The sequence below is a fragment of the Osmerus eperlanus genome, chromosome 23 (assembly GCF_963692335.1).
Source record: "Osmerus eperlanus chromosome 23, fOsmEpe2.1, whole genome shotgun sequence".
Classification (NCBI taxonomy): domain Eukaryota; kingdom Metazoa; phylum Chordata; class Actinopteri; order Osmeriformes; family Osmeridae; genus Osmerus; species Osmerus eperlanus.
This window is the reverse complement of record NC_085040.1, coordinates 8559258-8584371: the sequence shown is the minus strand read 5'-3', so window position 1 is coordinate 8584371 and position 25114 is coordinate 8559258. Positions and strand designations below refer to the sequence as shown.

At 47.2% G+C, this 25114-nt stretch overlaps 1 protein-coding gene and 1 long non-coding RNA gene across 11 annotated transcripts in view; both read left to right on the top strand.

The window, feature by feature from the left end:
• Positions 1–25114, top strand: part of LOC134009869 (uncharacterized) — a 636131-nt gene that overhangs the window by 433144 nt on the left and 177873 nt on the right. The window lies entirely within an intron of this gene.
• The window catches only part of nrxn2b (neurexin 2b), a 532900-nt gene that overhangs the window by 376807 nt on the left and 130979 nt on the right, over positions 1–25114 (top strand). The window contains exon 1 of one of the 10 annotated variants that reach the window (XM_062449597.1): positions 11423–13071. The exons of 8 other annotated variants lie outside the window; for them this stretch is intronic. In XM_062449597.1, the coding sequence (XP_062305581.1) occupies positions 12735–13071 (337 nt within the window). In that variant the 5' untranslated portion in view covers positions 11423–12734. Of the gene's footprint in view, positions 1–11422; positions 13072–25114 lie in introns of those variants that run through there. One more of the 10 variants, XM_062449596.1, reaches the window with a different exon arrangement.

Genomic DNA, 25114 nt, shown 5'->3' with positions numbered 1-25114 from the left:
TTCTTATATGCGGCTCACAGACAGCTGTCCAGCTCAACCACTGGATACTTTTACCACCAAATGTGTGTGTGTGTGTGTTAGTGTGTGTTGGTGTGTGTATAGCCTTTCTTGGTCTGGGGAGGTTGAAAATGCCTATCCATCTCCAGTATGATCCCCATATCCAGATAAATGGTAGGAGGGGATCCAACCCTCTTTGTATGGCCTAAATTGGCCTTGATTTGCCTTGGAGGACTTAGACCTCCGCAACGGATTTAAAAAGATCTTAATCTGTCTCTCCAGCACTGAGGTATTTAACCGCCTCTCATTCTCCATAAATCCCTGATAAAAGAGAGGTGAGCTTATGACTACAGATATGGAGGCGTACCACTACCGGGCCTTGTTGCAAGGATGATGGGAGATGTAGGGTCGCATGGGAACATCATTTGCGAGACAACCAAGGCTATTATGGCTTAGTAAGAGTGGCTGAGTCTGAGGACCAAGGAGGCCACTTTCTGTCATCATTGAATAGTCAGAAGTGGGTGGGTAATAATTAATAAGGCTTCACTAAAGACGTTGGGTGGGTAAAGGCGAGTGTAAAAGTCCCCTATTCTTTGAATCCCTCTCTTGTGAAAGGGGTGTGGATGCTGGAGACAGATTCCGAGCCGAATCAAAGTCGCAGGCTTTCTTAGAAAAAGAAGATGGCTTCTTTATTATTTTTAAAGAGGAAAATGAGACAGAGGAGATATTTGCCCTCTGGGGACTAGATATCTTAGAACGAGAGAGAAGAGAAGAAGAGAAAGGCAGAGAGTGGAAAAAAGAGCAGTACGTAGCCAGCCGTCACAGATTCAATTATGCAAAAGTAAAGGGGAAAAGGGGGAGAGAGACACAAAGAGATAGAGAGGGGGAAAGTGAGAAAGGAGAAGTGCGCCGCGCTCGAAGACTGTCGGGGCTAGTAACGCTGACTTCTCCCCGGAAAGCTGCACGTCATTTTCAATTTCAAGGTTGTTTGACCCGTAGGGTGTCTACCCTGCAGTATGGAGGCGAGGGGCGGGGCTAGGGCTGACCTCCGTGGACTCTGTGGACCAATCTAATCACAGGCTGGCAGGGGGCATGTTTACACAGGCATGAAAATAGATGTCCATACCAGCTGCTGAAACAAAGGATTGCCGAGTGTGTGGGCCTTGTGTATGGAATTGTGGGTGTGTTTGTGTGTGCGTGCGTGTGTCTATCTGTGCATGGAGATGTGTTTGTGTGTGGTCCAAGTATGTATTTGGTTCTAACACAAGCAGGCTGAGATATCATGAGGGTTGCTGCAACAAATGCAATTCACAGAAACTGCAGGGGAATTTAGTATCTGCAAGAATTAAATTACGTTCATTATCAATTGAGAATTCAATTTGAATCTCTCCTTCGTCCAATTATGTCCATCGCTCATATAATGGGATAGCCACATACTCAGCTAGCGTCGACAATGTCGAGGCCAGCAGTGTAATGACTTTATCAGCCTCCGTCACAGACTGATCTCTTTAAGCCCCGCCAGCCAATGGTGAGGCTATGCAGGGGCCAGTTCAAATAAAAAGAGGGGATCTTTAATTAAATGTGCCATCTTGGCATTTGATAAGCGAGGCAGTATATTATGGCTGCCAGCCATTCTGTTGGGTCTGTGGGGCAGGGGGTTGACTGGAATAGAGCTGTCCAATTGTCTCATGTAATCCTTGTACCCCTGCTTTCTGTTGACGTGAACCTCAGTCGACGTCTGTGTACCTTCCTTACTAGACACCATAAAGATCACAAACAGGAAGATTCAGTGAAAGTGGGACGACTTCATGCCGCAAGTAAATATGAACCAGTCTGACTTCGACATGTGATCTTATCTATAAAATAGCCACGGAGAACAATATTTAAACCAACAGACTTTCAATAACTACAATGGATTCAAGCTGGCCAGGCGCCAGGTATATCAAGGCTACACTACATTGATTTGTACCGGTCAGAAGGTAGAAAGACCTGTGGGATGAAGAAAAGAGAGATCAGGAGGCTGCAGATGTTTAAAGGAGCTTTCGAACAAAGCTTTAAAAGAAGACCTACCTCGACCCCCTTTTGCCAAGGGAGCCAATAGGCATGCATGACTAGTCTCAAGCAGTGCATTTGACATGACCGAAGCACCTTGAAGAGGATGTACTATAGGCTGCAAGATGGCGATAATAGGCTGTGTTGGCGCTTGTTCTTCCTATTACTGCACCAAAAGACTCATTACAGACCTCGTGTCTCGGCCTGAATAATTGAAGATGTACAAGTTAGGTGTTTACTTGTCCTGCATGTGTGTGTCCATGAATCAGTCATGGAGTTGCATGCAGATGACAGGTGAAGATATGAAGAGGGGAATCACTGATGTGTGTTTGGCCTAGGTTTTGCTCAAGTGCTCAATGTTAGACAAAGCAAACCAAGCTGAAGTACTTTTAAACACCGTAATGTAATCAAGCTCCGGTGGTACACCCTTGTCTGGCGTGTGTGTGTGTGTGTGTGTTTGGCGAGCTCACTTCGGCAAGTCAAACACGCCCCCGTTCTATTTGAATACTTTCGACTCATTTGGCTTGGTGATAGGTTTGTTGTGTGGAAGTGCTGCGTGTGTCGGTGAGCGCGGTCAGAGGTGGCCCTTCGCTAACATTTACCCAGCTCTTCAGCTGTCTCGTTCAAGTTCCTGCTTTTCCCCACTTATGGAGGGTGTTAAGGCGATCTGAAAGACCCTGGCGGTGTTTAAAGACCCAGAGAGATCTGTGGAGGTCCGATGATTGACTTGTCGGTTTGAGGGTTACTACGCCGTAATCCCCATGCACCCGACACTCTCCACCTTCCGTCAGCAGCCAACCAAAATGTCAAGCTATTCAATTTCCTGTTGAGGCCCAAGGACTTGTCAAGATGTTGGTTTTTTTCCATGTTTTTTTTTTCGACCTCTTTCAGGAGTTGATCTTGTTTTCTTCTAGTCTTTTCTAGTTGAAAAGGGCACTTTTCTGGAGCCTCCGAAGGACGGAAAAGTCTACGCTCTGAATTGTTTTTTTGTCAGCAAATGAATACATCACTTTTAGTGCATTTGTCCCACACATCAAGGTGAAAACACTTGGAATTATTGTAAATGCTGAAGTACAACCATGAATTGCAGGAACTCACCATTGAGTCCTTGTCAGAGGGTCCTATGGCTGCTGCTAAGTACTGACTTATGGTGTCGGTTGTTTTCCTGACCTTTCATTGGCATATGAAATATTCTATTGGAAATAGAAGCACACAAACTCCACCAAATGATGGCTCTTTTGTAAACAGAGAAGTATATAGATGTGAGGGTAATTCACATTCATAGCATCAAATGTTTCAAAGCCACTTTGCTTTGAAAGCATTTTCCATTTAATTTAATCAACGTGAGGCAGTCACCCATGGGCCTTTCCAGGGTCATTAAGACCCCGGAAAGACCACCACAGAAGTAATTACACCCTCGCTGTCATCTCCCACCTAAGCACCTCCTCCCTTCTTGCAAAGAAATCACTGCATGTCATTGGTAGGTGTATATGTTGTGCATGCGTGTGTGGGTTGGCGTGTTTTTTTTTGTTGACTTGTATTGTATGTTCAGTATGTTTGTATTTGAGAGAGAGAGAGACAGGTACAACTCTCTTATTGAAAAAAGTGATTGAAACGTGTTAGGGCGCACTTTTTGCCACCTTAATCGGAAGCAGCCATCAATATTGTGATAGAGAGCTACGTATTCAAAGCAGATGCCCCCCCCTGCCTAATGATAACATGCATCTGTTAACCCTCTAACCTCTACCTCTGCCAGACTCCTGATAAGCTCCTCCAGGCACCATCTCCATCATTAGGATTGTTTAATGAGCTCCATTCACTGTCTTAATCAGGTGGGACATTTCAAGGGTTAATATATGCCCGGTTGAGCGTCTCGGTGTGCTCTTACAGCAGGAAGGGAGGGAGGAGGAGGAGCAAAGAAATCCCAAGGACGTTTCCAGAAGCTCCTCTCTCTCTTTCTATCGCTGTCTTCTTTCCCCCTCTCTCTCACCCCATTCTTTCTTTCTTATATTTCTTTCTTTTTATCTATGTATCTGTCTATATATCATTCTGTATCTCAGTCTCTTTTTCTCTGTCTTTCTCTGTCCATCACATTGTGAAAAATCCCCTTGAGGCGATCTCCTTCCTCCTCCGCAGTTCCAAGCTCTTCTTACTGCTCTTTCAAGATCAAGAGGTGGCCGTTTATATGCAGCAGAAATCTGATTGCCAGTAGGGGGTACCCTCGTTGTCATTGGAATCTGTTCTAAACATCCACTGCCAATGTGCATTTGTTTGATAGCCACTGTTTAGGACCTTGATGAGAACATTTTCAAGATGCTTCCGGGGTTGCCAGGTTTGCTACCATAAAACCGACACTAAGGGTATTTGCAGTGTTTTAATCCCGGTCCCTGACCCATATTGCTTTGTGTGTAATCCGGTTAGAGGTGCTGCCAGCGTGGAGGCTTGCCTTTTGTAGGGCTCTGATACAGGTGACTGCCTCAGAAGGCTATGCTGTCAAATACCATCAAGGAATTGCCTTGGAGCCTTTCCATACCTTTGTGGCGATATTGTGACAATATTCAAATGATTCAGGACACAGTATTCAAACAGGATTCAAGTAAATACATGTATGCATGCAGACGTTTGCATACACACACACACACAAACACAGAATACACAGCAGGGAGCATTTGCAAGGACGAACAATAGAAAAAGACAGCTCATGCAGATATTTATTCACAAGATTAAGCTTTCATGTTTTATCACCGTCAGTGTCTCAGTTACCATATCCAATTGGACAAAAAACTACAACAAACGGCTCTTGGAAAAAAAATACAAAAAACAATTGAATATGTTTAGACTTTCAACATAGTGTAAGGTTTTGCCTTCTCCATGCTTGGTTATGCTCTAATTATATCACAGATTGTGTGTGTGTGCGTGTGTGCGTGTGCCTGCTCCGCTGCAATACGATCTCTCCGCAATATGTCTTCACTTGTATGTATCAGTAGGAGGATTATGTCACCTGATAAAACAGACATCTTAGAATACATCTTCATTTCACTACGTTCACTGGGAAACGAAACATACTAGTTAGGGTTTCGAACAGGGCAGAATACTATACGCAGTGTGGTCACATCGATGGCTCATTCCTGTGTGTGTTCGGTGTGTGTGATTGGGCAACCCCTGCCATGTGTTCCCAAACAAGCCTTTGTGGGTTAGGGTTAGGGTTAGAAGTCCTAACCCTAACCCTAACCCATCCCTTGCTGAAGCGCCAGCCCACAAACCTCCAGTGCGGAGGGAGCCGTGCGCGCACGCTGAGCGTGTAACCGGAGCTGACACCTTCACAGAGCCTCCCACCGCCCCGCCATCAACTTGAAAATCCCCATTTGAAGTCCTCCGTTCTGCAGCCCCGGTACCGTCACCTGCAGCCATCCGCTGCACCTTACGGCTACCTTTCAAAGATTGCAAGAAATACTCTTTCCCCCTTCCCTTTTTGATAGCGTTCACTGAAGATTTTAAATCAGTCAAAAGACCATGTTTTTTCCTCTGTGGACATTGAATGGTAACGCATTAGGATTTAGAGTCAAAGTCCGGGTTTTGTATTTCAGGCGTAGAGTAGGGTGTGAGAGAAGGGGACTATGACTGTGCTGACACCTGAAGTGAAAGAATGATAAATAAAAATAGTTTTTGAGATTGTGGCCCAACCCTACCACAAACATGTTCGCAAACGAGATGTAAAAGTGTCTGTTTATGTCTGCTCCTGGTGGCTGCTCTGTTTTCTAACACATAATAATTTCTTTCCGCCGAGGTTGATATCGAAAGGATATTGAACACTGCATCGCTGCGTGCTAGAACATACCGTTATAATTGCTTGCCAGATTGAACCAATTGCCCTAGACCAATGTACATTCATGATATCTTGTGCATTGACTGAATATCAGTGGCTGCATAGTTTGAGGAGATTGCTAGTCAAAGTTGGGATCTTCCTGTGCTCACATGTGGAAAAACAGCTGAGCCTTGCTCCTCCACAGCCCCCACCCCCCCTGCCGCTCCCAGTGGAATTTTCCTGTGTGTTCCGTGTTAATCTTGGTGAGGCAGCCGAGTTCTATCTTCACAGTATCTGAGGTCTGAATCAATTGGGGCTCCCATTTATTGAACATAAACACCCACAACACTTCCAGAATAGCTTATTGTCTTTAACAAAAATCTACCATAGCCATACAGACTCCCACCCTTCTGCTCACTTTTTTTGTTCGGCTTTCTCTCTCCCCAATACCATCTCTCTCTCTCTCTCTCTCTCTCTCTCTCTCTCTCTCTCTCTCTCTCTCTCTCTCTCTCTCTCTCTCTCTCTCTCTCTCTCTCTCTCTCTCCTGCCTTGCTCCTTTCATCTCACAGCAGTCATCGGTTTTTCCTCTTCATGTTATTTGGAGGAGGATAAATTAGATGTGATTCAGCTGGCGTTTTTACACACTTGTTTTAAGTACACTTCTTTTTACCCGAGAGCATCGCAATCTGGCTCTCAGCGGCAGCAAGCATCTTTATCTGCAACAGATTATTTCACAACAGCGACTGTGACTGACCAAAACCAAAGCTTCGCATCGTATTTAATCTTTTTCTGCTCCGGCTAGTCAGCCAAAGGCATCCGTCTTCCGTTTGTGTGCGGCGCTCCTGTGTTGGTGGCCCCAGGCTCCAGGTTGGGCCCTCTGGCTGAGACTTTGGCCCAGCGAGAGTAGGGGGAGACGGGTCCATCTGGCACCGACAGCTGGGTCCACAGCTGGAGGGACAGACAGTGACGGCTGACTCAGTGTACGGCATCAGGCCACCGAGATGGATGGATGGCTAGCTAGAGGGGGAGGAGATGGATATTGGAGTGAGAGAGAAAGACAGAGTGAGAGAGCACAAAAGGGTGAGAGAGACCTAGGCTGGACTGCATGGTTTTTCCTGCAACACATGGCACCATTACGATAAGAAATAAAGAGGTTATTCAGTGAAAATGAATTGATGATGGTATCCTTTTTTCCCTGTCTCATTTTATGCCCATTAGTTGGAGAATGGACTTCATTGATGGTCGTTTTCAGGCAATCGGAAATGTAACCTTATCCTGAAATGCACTGAACAGGTTCTTGTCTCGTCTCCCGGTGGCCAAAGGCACTCAATTTTGTGCCAGAATGGTGAATGCTGACTCGGCTCATGAAATCCTGACATTGTACCCTTGGGGCCAAACCTCACCTCCAGACAGATTAAATATTCAACAGTACAGAACGTTGATAAATATTGCATCCGCGTAATTAACAAACAGCTAATTAACAATAGTAAAAAGAATGTTGGCAAACACTACCCAGATAGCATGTATCGTCTCTGTTGTTATTGTGTGATATGAATTGGGTTTTGTGGTAGACATTTACACAGTTTACAAGTATAGGAGTGTATAGGAGGTGTGTGTGTGTGTGTGCATTCGCGTGCAGAAGCTGTTGAGTGTGTGTGCAGGCACGTGTGGTGTTTCTGTGATTTATGCTAGTCTTTCTGCAAGTCTCCCTCCAGGAGATATCATCCCAATTGATTAAGATGTTTGAAAGGATCCAGGATTCCACCATGTGAGATCGATATGTTGCTTTCATACCAGCTCCATCCTCTTCCAACCCCTCCTCCATCCACTCCCTCTCCTGCTCATTGTGTGAATAAACATGTATTTGGTTGTTTACTTACACCTATATGCTGGGAACATATTAGCTTTTCATGCATCTTTTAACCTGATCCTGTAGTGAGCTTCCTCAAGTAGAGAGGCTGCGGTGTTATTAATGGATTCATTTGTTGAGCTATGAATCGTAATGCACTTAGCAATTCTCCACAGCTGCCTCTTTCTCTCTCCATTTTTTCCCCCCCTCATTCTCTGTCGCTCTCCCTCTTTCCGTCTCTCTTGCTCTCACCCCCTCTCTCTCTTTCCATATCTCAATATAGGCAGCACAGAGAGATTGGTGGGTTGATGTGTCTTGGGCACTAGCTGTGAAGAAATTGATGTTGGGGTTCTGGAAAACCGATAGATTTTAATTACCAAACTCCCTGAGAGAAGAATATGAAAGTAAGTAAATAAACATGGCAATTAGATTACAAGCCACAGAAAGCATTACTGGAGTCTCAACAGTTCACTTCTAGTAATGATGTAAGGAATATGTTCAGTCAGCTAGCTAGGATCCATATTCCTATTGCTATTTTGGCTTCTGCTAAAACATGCCAATCATTATGCTAAACTACATGACCAATAAACCCTGAGGATGTTTAGTTAGACTCAAGTAGGCTCAAGCAAGCAGCATATGGCTGTGCACAAAAAAAAAGAAGCGAAAATGATAACTTGCACTGTAAACTTGAAGTTGCTTGTGGGAATTAACAAACTGACCAAGAGTGTTACTGCGCTGCAGTAAAATACTGCTCTTGGCTTGAGCCACAAAGTTCACTTACATAATCGGCTAACACTGGGAAATTGGTTGGAGGAAAGCTACTGAATTGTCCAAATAGGAGTTAAAAAGTGATGACTTGCTTTGTGTGCTCTTGCCTCCCCCGCTGTGCAAGCGAAGGGATTCAGCTTGGCCTATTTTCCTGACCTTGTCGAATAAAAAAAAAAATATATATCCGAACCGTCTCTTCAACTCTCCCACTGTCCTGCGACTTATTGCTTGCACCTTGTCAAAAGTATTTTCCCACATGTCAACAAATCCTTGGAGAATTGGATACATACTCCAAGCTGAATGGTATTAAGAAAGGCCCGATGCTTCCATAGTACTGTCACTATGCTGTTTCTCATTGGTTCCTGCTCTCAATGAAACTGAAGGAGGCTGACAGTTAATTGCTGGGCTAACAGTGTGGAGTTTCCTGAGGATTATGACTGTGCTGGGAGACACATCAGAGTGTCTGGTGAAGCTTTGATCCTCAGCCGTCAGAAACGTAATCCCACTTCCTCTCCCCCTCTGACCTCACTTCCCCTACGGGAGAGGAGTGCATGTGTCGGTTCTTGTGCTTGTGTGCCCTCTCGTGTGTGTATGTGTGTGTGTGGTGAGGGTTGGATTCGACTGGGGAATACATTAATGTCAATAGTGGCTGCGGTGTCACCCCCCAGGGACTAAGGCCAGGTCTTGCATCATTAAGGAAGGCAGGTAACTGCAGGTCGAAGCAGGCGTGTGTATGTGTGTGTGGGTGTGTGTGGGTGTGTGTGTGTGTGTGCCTCCCCCTGCTCCATTGTCTGTGTTGTTCCCGAGCCCATGGGGAAGGGGCAGGTGTGGCAACCCCAGTGTCTGTTTCGTCATACACAGCTCACCTTTGTCGAACACCACAACTAGCTCCTAGCCTTTGTGTCCACGTAGAGCCCCGTTGGTCAAATGATCGCATATTGACAGGAACATCTGTAGCCTGCTGGCTGCAGAAACACTGGGCAAAGCACTTCAGTATGTCAGTGTGTTGTGAAGGCACTCTCCCTTGAGGTAATTATGACTTTAGTTGCCTACAGGCAGGGATGGTCTGTCACAGACACAGCAGGCAGCGCAGGATTCATTGTGGACCTGCTCTTTCCAATGCCGTGGCCTGGCCCTGGTGCTTCTCTGCCAGCCCAGGCAGCTGTCTGGGTCGGGCCCCCCTCGTCGCTTACCCTGGCTGGACTCGGAGATGCCACGCTATGCCCTGCCCTGCCCTGGGCGTCACAGTGATAGCCCTGAGTCTGACTCCTGCTGTCTACATGAGACAAGCCCACCTGGTTGTGTGTGTGTGTGTGTGAGAGAGAGAGTGATAGTTGGACCCTGTCCCCTTGTCAGTGGGGAAGAGTAGTGCTGGCTTTTTCTGTTTGACCATTTTTCTTGCCGCTCCTCCTGAGCACAGAGGCGTTCCCAACTGAGATCTCTATCAGCAGTGATTTATCTGATATGCAATCTCACTCCATCTCTCTCTCTCTCTCTCTCTCTCTCTCTCTCTCTCTCTCTCTCTCTCTCTCTCTCTCTCTCTCTCTCTCTCTCTCTCTCTCTCTCCATCTCTCTCTCTCTCTCTCTCACTCCATCTCTCTCTCACTCCATCTCTCTCTCACTCCATCTCTCTCTCTCTCTCTCTCTCTCTCTCTCTCTCTCTCTCTCTCTCTCTCTCTCTCTCTCTCACACACTCACTCACTCACTCTCTGTCTCTCTCTGTCTCTCTCTGTCTCTATTTTCCTCTTTCACTCCTCCTCCCACCCGGGTCGCTCCTGTGCTCCCTGCCTCACTCATTCCCTCCTCCTTCTTTTGTGGCACTTTCCCCTGGTGCCTTTCTCTTTTTGCCGTCCATCATCTGTTCCTTGCACCTGTCCTTGTATGTTTCTATTCTCCCTCCTCTCTCTCTATACCTATTCTCCATCTCTTTCTTTCTCTCTCTCTCTCTCTCTCTCTCTCTCTCTCTCTCTCTCTCTCTCTCTCTCTCTCTCTCTCTCTCTCTCTCTCTCTCTCTCTCTCTCTCTCTCTCCCTCCCTCTCCCTCTGTCTCTCTCCCCCTCTCATATTGCTGCTCTGCCCTCTTTTCATGAGAATACCGGAAGAGTAGAGCATGAGGTGAACATGGAAGACAAAAAACGAATAGGAGAGGGAGAATATTTAGGACCTGGAATGAAATATATGTTTAGAGCCAGGGCAAACAAAAGATAAAAGAGGAGGGCAAAGGAGAGGATGAAATGAAAGAGAAGAGGATGGATGTCAAGCAGTTTGGTCACGTTGGTTGTATCTCACTGACGCGGGGAAATAGGCTGTCATTAATTTAGTCAGGAAGTTAATAATTCATTATCACCAGAGTACCAACCTCGCAGTGTGTGATTCCATCCAAACGTGAGTGTATGTTAACATGCAAATATGTTGGTGTGTTCCTATCAAGACAAAGGTGTGTGTGTGTGTACTGTATGTGTTTGTGACAGAAATAACCTGTGTGACTCACACAGCCAAGTCTGTCATTGTTCTATTGACTCTAGAGAACACTCTCCAAACAAGCTGTTGTTTACCAGCTGGGCGCACATACATTGGCCACAAATCTCTGGCTTCACTCTCTCTATTTGGGTGTGTGTGTGTGTGTATGTGTGTGCTCTTGCGTGTGTGCATACACATGTGTGTGTGCCTGGCTACCCCCTCCCTCCTCCCACTGCTCTCCCTCTCCCCAGGCTCCCCTCCCACCCTTTCGCTCGCTTGCTCTCTCTCCTTCTCCCTGGCGCTCACACACACAGGCGCGCACACACACAGGCGCACACACACACTCTCCGTCTCAGCTCCGCTCCGCTCTATCTATCATAGTCTCCGGCTGCGCTTTCAAAAGAGAGGAGTGTGCGCTCCACCTTTCCCTCGGTTTCGGCCACGGCACATCTCTCTCTCTCTCTCTTTTCCACCTCCTCTGTCCATCCCGGAGTGTGTGTGTGTGTGTGTGTGTGTGTGAGCGCGCGGAAGAGGAGCGCCTGGTGACCAACGCTGAATAAGGAAGCTCTGTGGTCTGGGCGCGTGTGGAAGGATGCTCCGGCTACCGCAGATTCAGATTCAATTAGCATGAATTTCACAGCGCCGCTACCCCTAGCAGCACTAGCGTCGGAGGTAGCCAGCCAGCCAGCCAGCCAGGCGACCAGCAGTCGGATCACCCGATCTCTGTGGAGAGGACTATAGCGCCCGCCTCACCTCTGCCTCTCACCAGCGTCTGGGAAGTCGGAGGAGTGGAGGAGAGGGCGAAGCGCCCCGACTGACAGTGACAGGCACGGAGGGAGGATAAGGATTGCTGGGATGCTTTCAGAGTCTTTCTCTCTGGCTGGTGTCGATCTCGCTGCGTCGCTCACCATCCCGGATCTGTAGTCGGTGGGAATAGCAGATTTGTCTCTCTCGCGCGCGCGCTCGAAATATCCCGTGTTCACTTCCTCTCTTTCTCCATTCCTCGTTGTTTCTTTCTCTTTGTTTTTCGCCCGTTCTCCTCTGCAGACTGCTAAGCTCAACGTTCCCCCCCCCCCCCCCAGGGATTCGAGACCTTGGAAGCAGAGGCAGGATTCAGCCGTATCTCCGAGGTTCTCCTGGTATCTCCTCCTTTGTTCTATCTCTTTTTATGCTACCCATTTCTTGGAGCAAGGGATAGAAGAGACTGCCGTGAGAATGGAGGTGGCCGTGTTTTCTACCTTGACGCAGGTCCTGGTTATGGGTGGAGAAACCCTGTAATTGCGTCTGGACTCTGAAAACATAGTCTAACAACGGAGGCTTAACAGAGAGGAGAAAGTGAAACATTGGTGGTGAGCTCATTTCTAGTTATGGAGTCCAATCTGTTTTATGAGCAATACTCTTTTGATTTGTCAGTCACTGTATAAACTGCCAACGTTGGTTAGCATTTATTTTGGGGTTGCCTTGTTAAGTATTCTCAGTCAGGGTGGTTCATTTTTATGGTGTTTTTTTTTCTGCTCTGGAGGATTGCGTAGGAATAGAGAACAGGCTCTGCTATTTGAGGGATTTCGACGCTGGACTTTTGGAGGATTTTCAAATTTTTTGGGGCTCCTTTTTGTGAAGGATTTTCTTTTTCCTTTTCCTGAACAAACCCTTCTTTCTGCCGACATTTTTGGGGATCGTTGCTTCTAAGGAAGGATCTTTCGGTCGTCATTTTTGGCTTCTTTTCGTTCTTTCCATCTTTTCGCTTTTTTGTTTAGCGCCTACGCTGGGAAGCAGGGCACGATGGGCCCTGGATCCATCTGAGATGTCATCTTCCTTTTCCTGTCGCGTGAGGGGGAGGGGCATGCTACTCCAGCCAAGCTCCGCCCCAGTGGTGCGGGCGTTGGTGGAGGTGGACGGAGGTCTGCTCCTGGTGCCCAGGCCTGCCCCCGCCGCGGCCACCCCCGTGGTGTGCGCCAGCCCGGCCTACCTGTTCAGGCTGGTCCTCTCCCTGGCGCTGCTGGTGTTCCCCTGCCCGGCCGTGGCGGCTCGCGTTTCCTCCAGCCTCAGCACCACCCACCACGTCCACCACTTCCACAACAAGCATGGCACCGTGCCCATTGCCATCAACAGGATGCCCTTCCTTACTCGTGGTGGTCACGGTAGGTACCCGCGTCCTCCTCTTCCTGCCTTGATCCTTGCACTTCATGCAGAACACGCCACCGATTTGATTGGGCTTTAAAGCTGTGCGCGTTTGTGTGTTTGGTGGGTTTCGACGAGGAGAGAAACGATATGGTGTTGAGGAGGTCGATGGGAGTTAATTGCCAGGGCCTTGATTTGTGGAGGCCTGGTGGCCCCTGTTTTGACTACATCAGTGCTGAGGTGAAGTCCTTCATTCATCTATTGATCCGAGGCATCTACCTCAAAGAGCCAAGCCTTGGTCTGGGGCAAGCCAGCTCTCTGGAGTCCCAGAGGGCAACCACTCTGATTCACCGACCCCCCCCAAAAAAGCATACAATGGGTATTTACGACTCTGCAACGAAAGCCAGCTGTGGCCTAAAGGATCTGCTCAAGTGGCAGCCATCTTGGATCCGTTTCGTTTCTTTGAATGGCGTGGCCAATTGAGATTCATGTAATCTTCGTCCTTAGTGCCGCTGTTGACACATCCTGGCTGCCATCAAAAAGAAAATGCCCTTCCAAGGTCTTTGAGGTACTCGCACACGTGTGTGCCTGTCATGGTGCGTCGTGTGGCCCAGCTTTGGGTCGATAGATTGCGTCAACGTTCTCATTGTGTTCTGTGCATGTTCCCGGCTCCTTCGCTGCTGGCTGTGTGTTGGTTGCTGTTATGTTCTTCTCCAAAGCTGTCAGAGGCGTAGCTGGCTCTGCGCTGACGACCCCTTTGATGTTCTTCATCTCGAACATCCACTGCAGTTCTCCTGTTCGTTTTTTTCTCTTCCCTTCTCCTCTCCTCTTCATCCTGTCATCACCCTACCCGTGTCAAGAATTCCCAGGGTGAATTGGACTATGTTCCCTGTTGACATTTTGTCTTTTTTCTTTTTTTCTTTTTACTTTGGCATACACTCGGCGTCTCCCTCTGTCTCTCTCTCCCTCTCTCCCCCCTCCCTCTCCAGTTTAGCTGTAATCTATATCAATCAACTGATTCTCTGACAGGCAGAGGAGCTCACGTATCCCACTGCAATCCATCGGCTGTGTCTTGCCATCTCCTTGTGCTCAGCACCGCATTGGATTCATGTATTATGAAAGCCTTGCACACGATACCTGAAGTATCCTGTATTGCTACCCAATTATTGGTAATCTGTCTGTTTATCATTACACATGAACTGACAGAAGACTTTTGTTGAAATGATGCCTTTGGGTCAATTTGATAACCAGGTATTATGTGATAGTGTAATGTATAATTTGATGGCAAGATTGTTTGGGGATGTTTACTCCTGCTTCTGAGTGATGTAGTGGAAATACATACAAATAAAACTGAAACACACACATATTGTGTTCCCTCTAAAATGGCAGCTCTAACTGCTAGCCAAATCTAATCACTATTTTTTTCCTCATTTTTTCCTCTTCCCCCTAGCTTGGGTAATTGGATTGCACTTCTCTTGCATCTTGAGTTGCTAAGCTATTTAAATTTACATAATTAACATAAAAATGTTCTTGGGCTCTCTGTGGATTTGAGGCTGTCAGATGATATTGCAGTGCTTAGAGAAATGGTTTGTTTGCTTGCTTAAAGGGAAAGAAGGCTTGGATGTAAAACTGACTCTTTGTCAGGTCAAGACTGTGGTCTTACTGTCTGGTCCCCTTGGTCATGTTTGTGTCGCTCAGTCTCTCTAATTTTCCACATCCTGGTAGTGTGCCCATATCGAGAACACAATGCCAGCGAGGAGGGAAATTGGCTGTGTTCTCCATAGTGGGTCTATTGCTCACCCACGTGAAAGCCTGCTTCCTCTATCAGGCTGTGTCTTCTATTGCTATTTAGGCTGCATGTGTGGCTGCAACTCCATAGAATCCATTTTACTACAGGCACTTGCAAATCCGCCCACACACCCCTCAAATAGAGATGTTTGCAAAAATCTCTCCCAGTGCAGCCTAACACTATATAGCTAAAACTTGAGTGTGCCCTATCCATGGTTGGAAGTCCCAGGGGGGTTGGGGGGATACGACCCCCCTAATCCTGGGAAAATATGATTATCCCCTTCCAAAATATCACTGTAAACATCAAGTAATTTCAATATGAATAATGTGCAGTGAAGACACTTAATAAACGTTTTAAAGTTCAACGTAGGCTATGTGTTACAGCACAACACCCTCCCAGGAACTGTTCTTGAGAAAATGTCTATGTAATTGTCCCCAACCAAAGTTGAAATCCGATTTTCGCCCCTGACCTATCAATCATCCGCCTTTGGTGTCGCCAACCAAGTAGCTTTCCCTGGTGCTAAGGCTAACATCCTCACCATGACAACACCGCAACACCAGTCAGCCTCTGGGCTAGGCGCCGTCATGGCAGATGCAAGAGGCAATCGCTGCTGACAACAAACCAGGGCACGTGGCATCTTTTCACATCCATTAATCCACAGGTGCACCCTGGCCTGGCTGGCTTTCTTCATCTCTTGACTCTTGCGAGGTGGGAATTTTTGATCTTATTCGACTCTTGTCATGACACCTACATTTCGCCATGGTTCTCTGCTGTGGTGGCTCACTGGAGGTTGAGAAGCTCGGGAGGGAAAAGGAGAGAGGGCTTTGTATTCTAAGCCCTCTCTCCTTTTCCCTCCCGAGCTTCTCAACCTGCTACCCCTCAAATGGGAATCATATGGGGAGATATGCAAGTGCTGGATGGGTAATGGTTATTAGCTGTCAGTAAGGTTTTAAAGTTTGCAGTAATGTTTGCATATGGATTAACTCGTTAAAATGTGTTCGATTTTACCATGCGATAATAGATTGCATTTTCAGCGTGAGCTTGTGTGTATTGCACAAGTACTGTGTGTGCGTTGAGTCGGTGTGTATACCACATTCGCTAGCTCGAGTGAGTGTGCAGTGCTTTGAGCCAGCGAGTCGTCCCTATTGCGCCTTTGGAAAGTGATTGAGCATGAACCAGTGTTGTGTCAGACACTCAGACACCCAAACAGTCAGAGTGGAGAGGGCATGTTTGTCCCTCCGTCCTCCAATTGATTAATGGCCGCCATCGCCATGGCAACTATTGTGATGGAGCGATTGGGACGCGCGTGTCTGTTTGCGAGAGCCCTCTTCCTCTCTCGCCCCGGTGCCAAACTCTCGTGCGTTTGTTTAAAGTAATTCATTATTACCCCATTCAAGGCGGTGTGATTTCTCATACGGCGCTCTGATTAAAACTAATTGAAGAGTTTCCTAAGCCGACTGCCCAATATGTTGTTTGTCACTTGAGCTTCCATTTGTCCCTCTCATTTTCCCTTTGTAAGCCTCTCTCACTCTCTGCGTGTGTCACTCTCGTTCTGTCTCTTTGTCTCCCTCTCTGTCTCCCTCTCTGTCTCCCTCTCTGTCTCCCTCTTTGTCTCCCTCTCTGTCTCTCTCTGTCTCTCTCCCTGTGTCTCTCTGTCTCTCTCTTCTCTCGGTCTCTCTGTTTCTCTCTCTCCCTTCCCCCTAACCCCTCCCAGCCCAGATGCACTCTTTGTATGTGGCCAGCAGTTCTTTCCTCCCGCCCACGCGTTGTGTATATTTAATGCATGTTGACGGTTCTCATCTCGCATCGGGAGGCTCCCTAGAGGAAGGCAAAACATAGCCCCACGCTCAAAGGCTCAGATCAAAACCCCTGTTTACATCACAGACAGCCCCTCGGTGGTCCGGCGGTGGCCGAATTCGCTAATCAGCAAACTTGTCAGGAGATATTGTCTTTTCTTATGTAGTTAGGGTTATTCTTTTTTTTCTTTTTTTTGGGGGGGGGGATATTAACTATTGGTAACGTTGCTGTTTAATGCTCTCGAAAGGGTCTGTGTTTGAATGTTCCAAATTGGCAATTATTTTCATCAAAACTTGGTTAAAAATAGAAACTCCCGGTGCCTGTTAGATGCTATTGTGATATTGAGATGAAACCTTCTATTAAAATTCATGAACACATGTCAGCTAATTCATTTGTTGCCTTGATGTACTGTGTACACTGAGGCATGAAAATAATCCAACTTCTCTAACTACGACGTATCCCCGGGCTTTGTTTACCCATGTGATCATCACTCATGTGGACCAATGACATACCGGTAGCGCACACACGCACACATACTGAATGCACTCTATACATTCTTCTCATACAGTATACCTACCCCATCTCTCTCAAATGGAGTTAGGCAGGGTGAGAGAAATCTTTGCCCTGCAGCGTAATCCATACCTGCACACGCTGCTGCATTCGGCTGAAGGGATTAAAACCTTCATTTGGATTCTACCCATGTTTTTTCCAGTAGATTTCACTGGTGGATATTTCCTTTTGCCCTTGTAAAGTCCTGCTCTGAGAATCCCGAAGAAGGCCGCGTGTGTCTGATCATGCGTGTGTGTGTTTGCGATTTGTCTGTGTGTGTGTGTGGCTGAACATGCCAGTCATTCACTTCCACTGGGGGTTTCTCCTCCCCAGTGACCAGGGCAGCTTTATCAAGCGTTACTATCACTCAGCCCTTGTCCATCACATTGGGTTACCTAGGGAACTGGAGTTGCACACTCAGACTAACCGAGGTAAACTAAGAGCCGACCTGTATCACCTGGGACCATCATGCACATCCGTGCTTCACGCAAGCCTGTAATTACATATTTTTTTATAGCAGAGCGCCCTCGAAACAGCCTATTTTTTCCTGGTGTGTGCGTGTGTGTTTCAGGGAGTCCAGTTCAGGGAGAGTTGAGTCACCAAGATTTTGGTTTCGGAATGAAAATGTGTCATGACGAACGTTGATCATTCCTCAGGGTGGTGTTGAGGGCTGGGGTAGTACCAGTTCTGTAGGTTTTCCCACATTCTGCCAGCTCTGCAAGTTCTGACCTCGCTCTGGCCACGGGTCTCTTTCACTTACTGGCCTGGTCCCTTCCAGATCTGGGCATGTTGGACTGGTTTATCACGCTATGCTTTACAACATAAAACACTTGCAATCGTCAACCCATTGTTATAACCAGAGCAATTATGGCTCCATGGAATGACTCGAAAAAGGAACGCTCGATAGTATTTCATGTGTGACATACAAGGTAATATATATATTGATGAACAGACAATCGATAATAAGGATATGGTCATGAGTCACCAGTGTGTGTGTGTGTGTGCTTGTCGGCATGTGCGCTCTTTTGTATGTGTGTGTGCCTTGCTCCTGTGCTCATCCATTCTTCCCTTCCACATGGCACAATGGCTTCTGGGAACTGTGGTTTTGTGTCTTGGTCTGCTTCAGACAGTGTGCCAGGGGTCACCTCCAGGCTGCCAGTCAACAGGGGCAGAGCAGGGCAGCGGAGTGGCACAGGGCAGGCAGCTTGCTGGCAGGCTGTAATCGCATCAACGGACAAGCACAAGCACACCCCCCCCCCCCCCCCCGAAAGCTCTACTTTTAGTTTCTCTGTCTTGACTTCAGTCAAGGACAATCATGCCAATGGCATCCCTTTATGGAGTTTGTAAAGCACCATAAACAGTGCATGAAAAGGTCCAAATGTATTGATTGGATTGGGATTCATTGTGGGTGTATGTCTTCTGACCTTCCTGAAACTAAACAGTTTGCTTCATCTTCTGGCATTCTGGTGCTATCCCCCCTCCCCTCTGGGCGTCCCCATGGCAACCATGCTTCAGGTGCCCTTGAATTTAAAAGCCGGAACATAGGAGCCAACCAACCTTACACATACACACACACACTCTCTCTTTTTTTCTCAAGAGACCCCCATCCTGTACCTGATTTACCTTTAGAGTCAACCTGGCAAACGGAAAATTTCTTCTCAGCCTTTCTTCTGTCGGTATATTATGTCCATTTATCCAAGTTTATTTCCATTGACTGGAACATTTTGCCTTGTTATACCGACCTCTTCCCTTTCTGCTTATCCATTCTCCTCATTTCCTCTTTGCCACCCATCTCCCTCTCTCTCTTCTCCTTGCTCCCTCCATCTTGAAACAACAGCCGGGCTGGCTGTTAGTTTAAGCATTAATGCACCTGAGGGAGAGCCCCTGCTGTTTGACCACTATGTCAACGTTTGACAAGGCCTTGTTTGCTTAGCGTTAGCGCATAGCATGCATGCTAATGACTCAGACAGGAGGAGTGCGGATGCTGTCCGCGCCCCAGCTCCAGTGCCCCTGTCCTGGGGGAGAACTCCTTGTCTGCTGCCCTCCCCTGGTTGTCACGGCTCATTGTGATAATGACAAGGATGGGTGTTTGATAATCAGGGCTTTATCTGCGGCCTTCAGGACAGCGCAGGGTCAGACTGAGGGGAACAGAGAGCTTAGCCCTCGGGAGACAAAGTCTGGACCCTCCCTTTCAGAAAGTGACATTAGTATTCAGTCCTCTCCTGCCTTTCAGTGAAGGTGTTGGCGTACGCAAAGCGACTGTGGATCGAGAGAAACGGATAAAGGACAGCTCAGGTATTCTGGCCGTCCCAGATAAGCGCCTTGTTTGACATTTGCTCTGTTATTTGTTGCTTTTACTTGACCGAAGCAACATGTTTGTCCAAAAAAGGGCCCAACCATGAATCCTTGTTTGTTGGAATTGGTTCTCGAGCTTCCACTTCTCATTTGGCTCTGGCGCTCTTTCAAAAACGCAGACCTGTGCAAGTGTATTACTATTAGGAGGTGGGCATTCAAGCGTCTCTCTGTGAGTACTCTCACTCTTCAACACCGGATGTCTAGCTGGCTCAACCCCACTCCACAATGAAGGTATACTTACCCTTCTGTGTGTGTGTGTGTGCGCTGCTGACAGCTCCAGGCCTCGTGCTGAAAAGTGGTCTCTCTGGGCTTGTCCATACTGTGGTTCAGTGCACCAGTACAGTAGGTTCTGCTTGTTATACCACTATGGGGTCAGTTACGCATCGGCCATAGTACTCACAATAGAGCATCGTCTGGTCCTGATAAAATGAACTAGACCCTGGCTGGAATGTGCGTCTAAAGCATGAATGACAGACACTGTAGGAAACCATGTTCTATACTGTATTTCAAACATGACGATGTATTTCACGTTACACCGTGGCCATTTACAGTGTTGAAATAAATGAAACGAATAATTGACTGGCCTTTCCCACAGTGGATCACATCGACACCAGTGCAATGCGGAATCGTTCCTAAGAGACACCAGTGACCCATCGTAGCTCTGTCAGTCTGTCTGGCTAGCGGTCGTTGCTACCTAGCGGGCCCCCCTCCTATTCAAATTGATTTCCCCCGTCTTTGACTTTCACATTACGCCACAGACAAGAAATAAGGTGCACTACACAGCTGCGGGGAGCGAGGGAAGGCATACTGCCATAGACAACCCATTCCCGCTTTTCTATTAAAAAACAAGGAGATGGTGGAAGGGGTGAGAGGAAGGTACTAAGGATCCTCGACCCTTGACAAGAGTTTTTGATCAATACCCCCCCCCCCCCGTCGCACACGAGGGCTCGGGTACTCACAATGTCAGCCAGGTGCCACTTGCAGAACACATACGGCGCTGCTATTGATATTATTTCCGACCCGCCCACCAGTCTCAATGATGTTGTTTTTTTTCCCCATCAACCTGGCACCTTTTTCCCCCATTTGCATCGATGAAAGTTGACCCTAAACCCTACTGTCAGTGGGCAAAACTCAAAACACACGACAGCATCCTATACCCTCTGAATTAAGCCTCTCGGACATCTTTACGAGCTTTCGTTTGACAAGAGGACTGATCCAGGCGGGTCACGACTCTAACGGATACCTCGTCACCCGAAAGCACACAGCTTCACCTAAAGAGTGGTAGACTTTGCTACTGTCTTCCCAGACTCTTTCATGGAGTCCTTGCCTCTGTGCCAGCTGGGCCACACTCACTGGAACAGCAGACAAGAGACATGGTGGCCTTGTAATGTCGGGGGGCTGTGCCCCCCCCGGTCCCCCCGCTGGCAGGCCTGGCGTGGGACATGAAAGAACGTCAGGAGGGCAGGGAGATGGCAGAGAGAGAGCACCAGGGGCCCGCCGCCCACCTTTGAGCTTGCCCGAAATGCGCCAGGCGATCAAGGGCCGGCTCTTCAGAGGGCACAGTGATGTAAGCAGGCTTTAATTATTTATCCGGCAGATATTAAAGCCTCGCGCGGAGGATTCGCCTCTCTTTTGGGACCCCCTCGCCATTAATAAGCAAAGTGGCTTATATTATGCATGGCTGCCGCTTTGAAAAGGGTCCCCCCCCCCTCTCTTCACCAAGGCCGGGGGGGGGGGGTGGTTTGGGATAGCGAGGAGGATGGCTTCATCAACCGTGTTGCTGTTCTTTATGATATTCTTCCCTCTCCCATCTTCTTTCTTGTCCTGTGAGCTTTTGATCACAGTTTGTTCCCTGTGTCTGCTGCCTTTCTAGTGAGAGATAAGTAAAAACTTTTAAAAAACAAACAACAACCGAAAAACAGCCGTTGTTGTTTGGGGGATTTTGGGGGGGTGGGGTGAGGGGGGTGGGGGTGTTGTTTGTCTTAGCCGCTTTTAGATTTGTCAACTTCCCCACCGGGCGCTGCTCTTTAGGAATCCATCCGCCTGTCGGAGCTAATACAAGCTCAGGCAGTCAGAATAAAAACCATCGGGCGTCCATTTGCCGCTACAAGGATGGCCAGGAGGAGAGGAGGTCAGGGGATGAACTTAGTTTAGCAGGGGGGTAAGAGCTGCAGTTTAAGCCATGAATAAAGATGCGAGCGCGTCTTTCAGGCGAAATGCTGCTAACACTCGTGTTAGCAACACTGGACACTTTGATGTGCAATTTTTGAACTCTGGATGCCATAATTGGTTACCCCTAAGGGAGAAGCCTCGGTGTTCGAGGACATAAAGGGAGCAGGGACTAAAAATTGAGAGGAAGAGGACATGAAAAAAGGTTTGGGATGAACTAGAAAGAGCAGCGGTGAGAGTTTTCTGCTTGATGTTGAAGTAACCCCCCACTGTCCTGGTCTTTGACTTACTCTGCCCTAATGGTGCTTCAAAGCATCTGACATCTCTATTTACCACTTTGAGGAAGTATGGGGTGAGATCCAGGAGGCTTTTAATTGGTCTCTCTCACAGATAATCTACTGTAGTGCAAGTAACTGTAGGTCTTCAGTAGTGACAAAGTCAGTTACTGGTGTCATTTATAAACCTACTTTAACCTGATACATGAATTTATTGGTTTAGACTTGTCCACCTTTTGGGTCTGCTAGACACGTGAAATATGGAATAGTTCTGGTGTTTTGATTTATGTTATTTAGAAGATGCTAAAAGATAACCAAATGAAAACTTCTGTCCTCTTTTGATACCTGCAATGACATTTAGCTCTCTATGTATTGGTAATAAACTCCTCAAAAAAAGTTTGGAAACGTTATTTTGGTCGATTATTCCTTCAATAATACCGATTGGTATTGTATTTTATATCGTTGGAAAGCCTGATTGGTCACCTTTACAACGAGGTACAACTAGCGGCCCAAAGAAATGTGCCCAAATGCCCTGCAATATTCTTCTGTTGTTATTCACTTTCGTTATACCAAAATACAATTTTTTATTTTTTTATTTTAAGCCGCTACCCACACTGTTAGCTGTGTTGCTCATTCCACAAATGCACGATCCTTACAAGTTGTACCTCGTTGTAAAGGTGACTAATCAGGCTTTCCAACAATATAAAATACAATCGTAGGGGTGGGGTTGTGATGCACAGTTAAGGATCATTATTATTAAGGGCCATTACAGTATATTTCTTTACCACACAATTCCCAGTCATGCTCACCCATGCCTATCTTCATCAGCCTATATTGTAACTCTATATTTAAGGAAGCATCAAACCTCCTTACAAAAAATGGCCGTCTTTTGATATTGCGGACTCATCGACTTTGTGAGGTCACAAGTGAGGAGGGTATGGACAAGTTGTTTTTTTCTACACTGTAAAACCAGATAATTTACTAAAAGATTTGAGGAAATGAATTACTTAGAACCCTTTGAGTTGAAGAACAGGATTAACAGGATTATTAGGATTGAGTAAAAGACACGTTGACTGAACTTTACTTTCAGGTTTTACAGAGTAGTTTGTAGGCAATGGGCAATGCAAGTAGGTGGATAGGATGAGTTGCAAATTTACTTATTTCTATGTATTCCTTTGGGATGGGCCTTAATCGTTTAATTGTAGAAGATAAGTAGGATGTGCTGAAGGCAAAGAGGAGGCAAGATTTGCACTTTCGTGAAAGTGTTCGAGTTCTGAATTGCAGTGAATCGTTTAGTCTTTAGACATTTCCTTTGCCTGTCTGTCTGGTAGACCAGTGCAGTGACACATGACAGAGAACATGGAGGCTTGTGGAACAAGTAGATATGCTTCAGTCGTTGGTGTAACATTCAAGAGTGTACTCACGCACGCCCTTGTGCACACGCACGCATGCACAAAGGCAAACTTAACAAAAATACATGCAGACAAACTACCTTCCTCTTTTTCACACACACACACACACACACACACACACACACACACACACAAAGCACCCAGATATGAACAGGGGATGTGGCTCGAAAACATCAAAGGCATCCTCATCTCATACTGACACATCTGTGTCAGGGCTCTGATGACTGACAGTCTCTGCATCCATCACTCGACGGAACACTCTCATTCACTCCTGACTCTCATCTCTAATGTGCCCACAAGTCATCCGCACATCGAGCTGGAATCAAGAATGGGGAAAAAAAGGAGACGGATAGAGAAGTAGGAGGAGGAGGAAGGAGAGAGGGTTGGAGATTAATTGAGGGAAAGGTTGGTGCGATAAGATATGCACAGTGGGGGTTGGGGGGGTTAGGGTGCGAAGAGAAAGAGAGTGAGAAAGATGAAGTTCCGACGCTGTGTGTTTGAAGCCTCGGTTCATCTCCTCACACACACAGAGCCTTGGCATACTTATCTCTCCCGGGGTTCAATGGGGCCGGGCTGAGTAACGGAGGCGCAGGGCTGAGCCAGAACCAGAGATCAGTTTTCCTCTTGCCATACCTCCCCACTTTCATCTCCGGCCCCATCATTCATTTACGCAAAGAAATGGGTCATTCAGTACCATGGTGGGCGAGCCAGGTAATTTCCACCCACACCCATCCTGCCCAGCGCCAGGGGCACAAGCGTGGCCCAACTCATCCACGTCGCTCTGGCCCCTGGGAGCCTCCAACCTCAGTCCCTCTTTCTTTAGCTCCAGTCCATCGCTCCATTGGCGCAGAGAACAATCTCTAGGTGAAGGTGGGGGAATTGGAGAGTGCTTTCACCTGTTCCCTGTTGTCAGGTACTGGTCTGTACCGATTCTTGAAGGAAATGCCTTCAACACATAGAGACAGTGGTCGGAATAATCCATAAACACATTGACCATGGAAGCCTTTGCTTGAGCTATCCTGGAATCATTCAAATCTTTCCTTACCCTGTCTCCCAAAGCAAAAGAGTCCTGTGCTTTGCGGTAATCAGACTCTGCTGTCTCCTATTTGCACAGATACACATTGTTTTGTACCTTGAGTCTAATATTACCGGTGGTGCATCGGGTGTGGTGCAACGGGTCAATATTTACTCAGGAGGACTCGAGCACTAGCGATAACTCCGACTGATCGTAAAACTGATTGATGCGGCAACTTTGTGCTGCAACAACGACAAGTGGGGTTCTTAATGGGTAAAAGCCGGCATGGTAGACATTCGGCGTCTGCCTGTACTTAAGGTGGAGTCCTGTCTGTAATACGTCTGGGACTGTAACACTAACCCCGAGCTGCGCTGGGAGCGAGTCAAACAAGACGAGAATGAACAGGCAAATCACATAACATGGCTTCTCCTCATCTATCGTTCGCAGTTTGCTTCTTGCCTGCCTGCTTCACCGACTCCACGTACGTCGGACTGCAGGTGACTGACAGCCAATTGTTGAGTGGGCAGGGTGACCGGTTTGGAAGCGTGGAATAATGCGTGGAAAGATATTCCTGACATCCCGGCTCCAGTTTCCTAGAATCCAGCTGTCATGTTTCCGCAGTGCACTGATCATTAAGATGCCTCGTTGGAGGCAGGAACGAAAAAACATGGTACTCATCTTCTGAATTATTTGTTTGTTTTT